General features: G+C 44.2%; 1 protein-coding gene across 1 annotated transcript in view; it reads left to right on the top strand.

Moving 5' to 3' along the window:
- The window catches only part of KIAA2012 (KIAA2012 ortholog), a 106,998-nt gene that overhangs the window by 95,627 nt on the left and 4,090 nt on the right, over positions 1-7,281 (top strand). Inside the window, exons 20-22 of the mRNA XM_076005820.1 lie at positions 1,395-1,591; positions 2,487-2,659; positions 4,894-5,113. Coding sequence (XP_075861935.1) covers positions 1,395-1,591; positions 2,487-2,659; positions 4,894-5,113 — 590 coding nt within the window. The remainder of the gene's footprint in view (positions 1-1,394; positions 1,592-2,486; positions 2,660-4,893; positions 5,114-7,281) is intronic.

A 7,281-nucleotide genomic window follows, 5' to 3' on the forward strand; every position in this document is an offset into this window, starting at 1 on the left:
AGGCTAAAGAGCCAAGGATGTTTGACTCAGAATTGGATACACAGAGTTCCCTGGAAGAGTTGTCTCCCAGGGTTCCTTTCATGGGCATATTTCTGACTAAGGAGGAGACATTAGAGAGATAAAGAGAGCTAAGACAGCCTTCATGTAAACTGAAAGAACAACCTTCCATTGGAAAGGTGGTTTAAATGGGATTAAATCCGAGTCTGACCCATCTATACCTAAGAGTGCCCCTGATAAAACAGCCTCTTATCTAGAACCTGTAGTTTCCAGCCCTGGCTTCATGTTATAACCACCCAAGAAACTTTTTTTTTTTTGAGACAGAGTCTCACTCTGTTGCCCACGCTAGAGTGCCGTAGCATCAGCCTCACTCACAGCAACCTCAAACTCCTGGGCTCAAGCAGTCCTTCTGCCTCAGCCTCCCAAGTAACTGGGACTATAGTCATGCGCCACCATCCCCCGCTAATTTTTTCTATATATTTTTAGTTGGTCAATTAATTTCTTTCTATTTGTAGTAGAGATGGGGTCTCGCTCTTGCTCAGGCTGGTTTTGAACTCCTGACCTTGAGCAATCCTCCTGTCTCGACCTCCCAGAGTGCTAGGATTACAGGTGTGAGCCACTGAGCCCGGCCCCAAGAAACTTTTTTAAACCACTGAGGCCTCCCACATAGAGATTTTCATTTAATTGGTCTGGGTGGAGTCCTGGCTTCAAGTAGTTTTTGAAAGCTCCTCAGGTGAGTCTAAAGTGCAGCTACCGTTAAGAATTCTAGAACCTTCCATGTACTGGACACTATGTTGGCACTTTCATTATTTCAGTTAATACTGGTAACAGCATCATGAGTAGGGAAAAGTCATGATCCCCAAATCCCAAAGCAAGTAAGAGTTAAATCCAAGTCAATCAGACCCCAGACCCCAAGCTGGTGACATGGCAGAGTCTATGCAGCTATGGTAAGAGTCTAGAGTTGACTTTATGATTCTATCTTTTTTTTGAGTCTCACTTTGTTGCCCAGGCTAGAGTGAGTGCCGTGGCGTCAGCCTAGCTCACAGCAACCTCAAACTCCTGGGCTCAAGCAATCCTGCTGCCTCAGCCTCCCAAGTAGCTGGGACTACAGGCATGCGCCACCATACCTGGCTAATTTTTCTATATATATTAGTTGGCCAATTAATTTCTTTCTAATTTATAGTAGAGATGGGGTCTCGCTCTTGCTTAGGCTGGTTTCGAACTGACCTCGAGCAATCCACCCACCTCGGCCTCCCAGAGTGCTAGGATTACAAGCACGAGCCACCGCGCCCGGCCTGATTCCATCTTTGCTTAGAGACATTGTCTGGGTTAGAGAAGGACTCACTGCCCAGACAGACCCATCTGTTCCTTGCACTTAAAACACTCTGAATTCTTAGGTCCTCTTCTCTAAGAGGGAGCAGGCTTCCCGGGACAGGCTTCGAGCAGAGAGGGCCGAGATGAGGAGGTTGGAAGTGGAGAGGAAAAGAAGGGAGCAGGAAGAGCAGAAGCGGCTTCAGCAGGAGCAGCTGGAGAGAGCAAAGAAGATGGAGGAGGAGCTGGAGTTGGAGCAGCAGAGACGTGCAGAGGAGATCCGGTGGGTCGGCCAGGCCAGAAAGACTCCAGATGTGTTAGGAAGCAGAAGAAAAAGGCAGGGGTCGACCTCCTCTAGGGGCAAAGTTTGATTCTGAGGTTGATGCCCTGAAGTAAAACAGCATGTCTCATTTTTCTCTGTCCTCAGTTGTCCTAGAAACAACCTGGATCAGAGATAAGATGTAATATCTTGGACCATAAATGTTACTCAAGATAGGGAGTAATATTCATGGGCTCTTCTTGGAAAAGATTTGAAATTCAGTCCAGCAAACATCTGTCAAGCCCCTGCCTTGTCTGCATTGTGGTAGGCCTGTCCACAGGCCATGACTCTACTGTAATCTTCACAATGACCCTGTGGGGCAGGAGTTTCAAAATCCTTTTCTTTTTTTGAGACAGAGTCTCACTTTGTTGCCCAGGCTAGAGTGAGTGCCGTGCCGTCAGCCTAGCTCACAGCAACCTCAAACTCCTGGGTTCAAGTGATCCTCCTGCCTCAGCCTCCCGAGTAGCTGGGACTACAGGCATGCACCACCATGCCTGGCTAATTTTTTCTATATATATTAGTTGGCCAATTAATTTCTTTGTATTTTTAGTAGAGATGGGGTCTCGCTCCTGCTCAGGCTGGTTTTGAACTCCTGACCTCGAGCAATCCACCCACCTCGGCCTCTCAGAGTGCTATCAAAATCCATTTTAGAGGAATTGAAAATGAAGCTCTTGAGAACTTAAGGGCCCTACCTCAGAGCACAGAGCTGTGTCCTGAAACTTCTAGATAGTTGCAGGCCCACTATGCTCTTGCCTCTGCTCTTCAATCCTGGGTTCCCTTGGGAAACCAAGATTCCTCACAATGGGGTGAGGCACTGCCTGTTGGCTGCCATTTCCCTGACCATCTTGCGTTTTCTCAGCTTGAGGAAACAGAGACTTGAAGAAGAACAGCAGCAGCAGGAGGAGGAGGAGAGAAAGCAGCAACTCCAGTTGAAAGCAGCCCAGGAGAGAGTCCGGCAGCAGCAAGAGGCATTTCGGAGGAAACTGCAAGAACTACAGAGGAAGAAGCAGCAGGAAGCAGCTGAGAAGGCCGGTGAGGGGGATTGTTGAGCTTTTTGTACTTCCCATCTATTTGGAGCAGAAATACTTTTATCCTACTGTTAGTGTTCATTTATTCTTATCCTAGGCCTTAGTCTGCAAAGCACCCTATTTTTATTCCAAAGTGATTATGTGTGACTATAGGTTAGATTTTTATTCCAAAGTGATTATGTGTGACTATAGGTTAGATAGATTTTTATTCCAAAGTGATTTTGTGTGACATAGGTTAGAATAAGAAAATAGAAGACTTATTTGTGGACATAACTCCACAGCCCTGCTCTCAATTCAACAATCTCATAAGCTGGAATCCTGCCCCTTTCTTTGCTCTTTTAGCATTGCTCAGGACCTATCTCAACTGGAGACAAAGCCCTACCCCTTGTGTCCTTCCCTAGCAGATAGAAACAGTTACAAACATCTGGATAGTTTCAGGGAAAACTTTCAGGTGTTGGTATGTAGAATCTCTCCAGCCTCACTTTTTTCTTTCTTTTTTTTTTTTTAAGACAGGGTCTCACTCACTCTGTTGTCCTGGCTAACATGCAGTGGCATCATCATAGCTCACTGCAACCTCAAAATCCTGGGCTCAAGCAATCCTCCTGCCTCAGCCTCCTGAGTAGCTAGGACTACAGGCATGTGCCATGATGCCCAGCTAATTTTTCTATTATTTGTAAACATAGGGTCTCACTATGCTGCCCAGGCTGGTCTCAAAGTCCTGAGCTAAAGCAATCCTCCTGCCTCAGCCTTCCAGAGTGCTAGGATTATAGGTGTGAGCCACTGCGTCTGGCCCAGCCTCATTTTTTAAAAAGTATTTTTAATTAACACATAATTATAAATATTTACGGTGTGGTATTTTGACACCTGTATATAATGTGTAATGATCAAATCAGGGTAATTAGCATATCCCTCACCTCTAACATTTATCATTTCTTTGTGTTGGGAACATTCAAAATCCAGTCTTCTAGTTATTTAAAAACGTAAATTGTTAATCGTAGTCATTCTATAGTACTGTAGAACACTAGAACTTATTCCTGTCTTGCTGCACTTTTGTAACCACCCCTTCCCTATTTCCCCCACCTTCCTACTCCCAATTTCCAGTAACCATTAGTCTACTCTCTACTTCTATGAGATCAACTTTTTTAGCTTTCACATATGAGTGAGAACACGTGTTATTTAGCTTTCTGTGCCTGGCTTATTTCACATAACATAATATCCTCCAGGCTCATTCATGTTGCCATGAAAGACAGAATTTCATTCTTGTCAAAATAGTATTAAAATTGGCTAAGTAGTATTCCATTGTGTATATATATCACATTTTCATTATCCTTTCATCTGTTGACCAACACAGGTTGATTCCACGTCTTGGCTATTGTGAATAGTGCTACAAAAAATACGGATGTGGCTGGGCGTGGTGGCCTGTAATACTAGCACTCTGGGAGGCTGAGGTGGGTGGATCGCTCGAGGTCAGGAGTTTGAAACCAGCCTGAGCAAGAGCGAGATCCCGTCTCTACTATAAATTAAAAAAAAAGAAATTAATTGGCCAACTAATATATAGAGAAAAAAAATTAGCCGGGCATGGTGGCGCATGCCTGTAGTCCCAGCCACTCGGGAGGCTGAGGCAGCAGGATTGCTTGAGCCCAGGAGTTTGATGTTGCTGTGAGCTAGGCTGATGCCATAGCACTCACTCCAGCCTGGGAAACAAAGCGAGACTCTGTCTCAAAAAAAAAAAAAAAAAAAAATACGAATGTTAAAATATCCTTTCAACATGCTGAGTCCCTTTCCTTTGGATATTTACCCAGTAGTGGGGATTGCTGGATTCAGCCTCATTTTTGAGGAAAGGGTAGGAACTTCAGCAGATGACACTATGGCCAATTCCTGGCTCTGACTCTTTGGACTGGCCAGTCCAGCTGAGTAAGCACCAAGTTTCTCTATACCTTGATCTGACACCTCTCCCCACCCCAGCTTCATACCACCCCATGAACACACCAGGCTCTGGAAAATTCTTCCCCAAGGCTTTAATTGTATAATGCACTGCACATAGTAGGTGCTTCATAAGGACTCTTAAATTAGTAAATCCCCAAGATAATTCCCACAGAGGATCTGGCAGCCTGTTGGCAGATAAACTGCAGAATTTCTTAGAGAGTCCCTAGGAATCACAGACTTGAGAACTGGATCAAAAAATTGTTCTCCCCAAGAATGACCCCTGCTGAGCCCACCCCCCTTTCTATTTTGTAGAGGCAGAGAAACAAAGGCAGAAAGAATTGGAAATACAGTTAGCAGAAGAACAAAAACACCTGATGGAAATGGCTGAAGAGGAACGATTGGAGTACCTACGGCAGAAACAGGAAGCAGAAGAGAAGGCTTGGCTGGAGGCAGAGGAGAGGAGGCTTAAGGAAGAGGAAGCAGCAAGGCTGGCCCTGGAGGAAACCATGAAACAAGTCCAGGAACAAGCCAGGTAATGAACATTTGTATAACAGAACAATCCCATAGGGAGACTGTTCAAGGGCTTGACTGCCTGGTGCTAATGCTAGCCTTGTACTGCCTTTGCACAAGTAAAGATTTCCCCACCCTCAAAGACTGGTTGGTTTGGAAGACTGAAATGCAAAGAGAGATTCTTTTGTTGCAAATGCCACAGTATTCCTTCATGGCTTATAGAATTTGTATTTAAGCTAGACAGGAGTTTAGAGATCATCTATCTCAGTCCCTCTGGTTTACAGATGAGAAAAGCAAGTCCTAAAGAGGGAAAAGACCTTGATCACGGCCAAACAGTGAGTTAGGGGCAGTGCCAGAACCAGATCTAAAACCCCCTGATTCCAAACTCAATGCCTGCCTTAATATTTGTTGAGAGTTTAGCATGTGCCAACCACTGTTTAGACACTGGGAGTGCAGGAGTAAAAAAGACAGAGAAAGTCTCTTCTTTCATGGCATTTACATTCCAGGGGTGAGAGTAGAGAAACTCTAAAGAAAAATAAAGATTGTTTTTTAAAGCTAGCAATAAATGCTATGCAGAAAAATTTTTAAGATGTGATAGGATTGTAGGAGGCTTATTTTAGATTGGTTGGCCAGAGCAAGACCTCTCAGAAGAGGTGTCATATACAGTTAAGACGTGAATGACAAGGAGTTAGCTACATAAACATTTGGGAGAAAAATATTCCAGCAAGTAAACTGTAAATACAAAGGTCCAAAGAAAGAAATGAAACTGGCAGGTGGAAGAATTAAAGAGTCAGGGCCAGGCATGGTGGTTCACACCTGTAATCCTAGCACTCTGGAAGGCTGACACAGGAGGATCATTTGAGGCCAGGAATTCAAGATCAGCCCGAGCAACATATAGAGATCCCATCTCTACAAAAAGTTTTAAAAATTAGCTGTGCATGGTGGTACACACCTGTAGTCCCAGCTACCCAGGTGTCTGAGGAGAGAGGATCACTTGAGCCCAGCAGTTTGAGGTTGCAGTGAACTATGATGACACCACAGCACTCTAGCCCGAGTGAAGAATGAGACTCTGTCTCCAAAAAAAAAAAAAAAGGCACAACCCAGAAAACCATGTGATTCCAACCTTAACTATAAACACTTTCCCCCCTTGAAATGTATTTTCCATAACTTAAGCTAAATCTAAGATGATAAATACTCTTTAGGGGACCACAAAGAGAAGGCAGCCAGAACAATTCTATTTCACAATTCTCTACTAACCTTCATTTGTTCTTCCCCTGGACCTCACTCAGCAGTTAAAGTGAGGAAATTTCACGAATCATAGCAGCAGGGTTAGGTTCCTTAGTATTGAGACCAAAAACAAGCTATTGGAATTCCAACTTTCCACAAAAAGAAAACTGACAGTCATCTGAGGGGAAGCTGGGCAATTTTTGTAAGGCTAGTCCCAGTAGCTGAAAGCAGAAAACCAATTAAGGAGGAGAGGGATAGAGCCACACTCCATCAGGGGTTAGAACTTGATGCCACTGGCTTATTCCATTTTCACGTATGTGACATTAGCCCAGGTACTTTAACTTCTCTGGCCTGTTTCCTCACCTCTTAAGGGAGTCCCTTCCAGCAACATGAGTTTAAGAACTGTGAATTAGGCTGGGCGTGGTGGCTCACACCTGTAATCCTAGTACTCTGGGAGGCCGAGGCAGGCGGATTGCTCGAGGTCAGGAGCTCGAAACCAGCCTGAGCAAGAGCGAAACCCCGTGTCTACTACAAATAGAAATAAATTAATTGGCCAACTAATATATATAGAAAAAAGTAGCCGGGCATGGTGGTGCATGCCCATAGTCCCAGCTTCTTGGGAGGCTGAGGCAGCAGGATTGCTTGAGCCCAGGAGTTTGAGGTTGCTGTGAGCTAGACTGACGCCACAGCACTCACTCTAGCCTGGGCAACAAAGTGAGACTGTCTCAAAAAAAAAAAAACAAAAAAAAAAAAACTGTGAATTATGCCTTTTCTGTTTCCATAGGAGGCTCATATATTCTAAAACTCATATGTAAAGTTACTAAATGAACAAGAGTTTGATCTTCACTAAAATCTAAGATCAATTTGTAATATTCAAATACAAAGTTCAGTTCTATTGCTTTATAAGACAGTTTCTAGGGTACTTAATCATTATTGGAATTGGGGGTGGGGTTGTCTCCTTAG

This window comes from Microcebus murinus, chromosome 8, assembly GCF_040939455.1.
Source record: "Microcebus murinus isolate Inina chromosome 8, M.murinus_Inina_mat1.0, whole genome shotgun sequence".
In the NCBI taxonomy this organism is placed as follows: Eukaryota; Metazoa; Chordata; class Mammalia; order Primates; family Cheirogaleidae; genus Microcebus; species Microcebus murinus.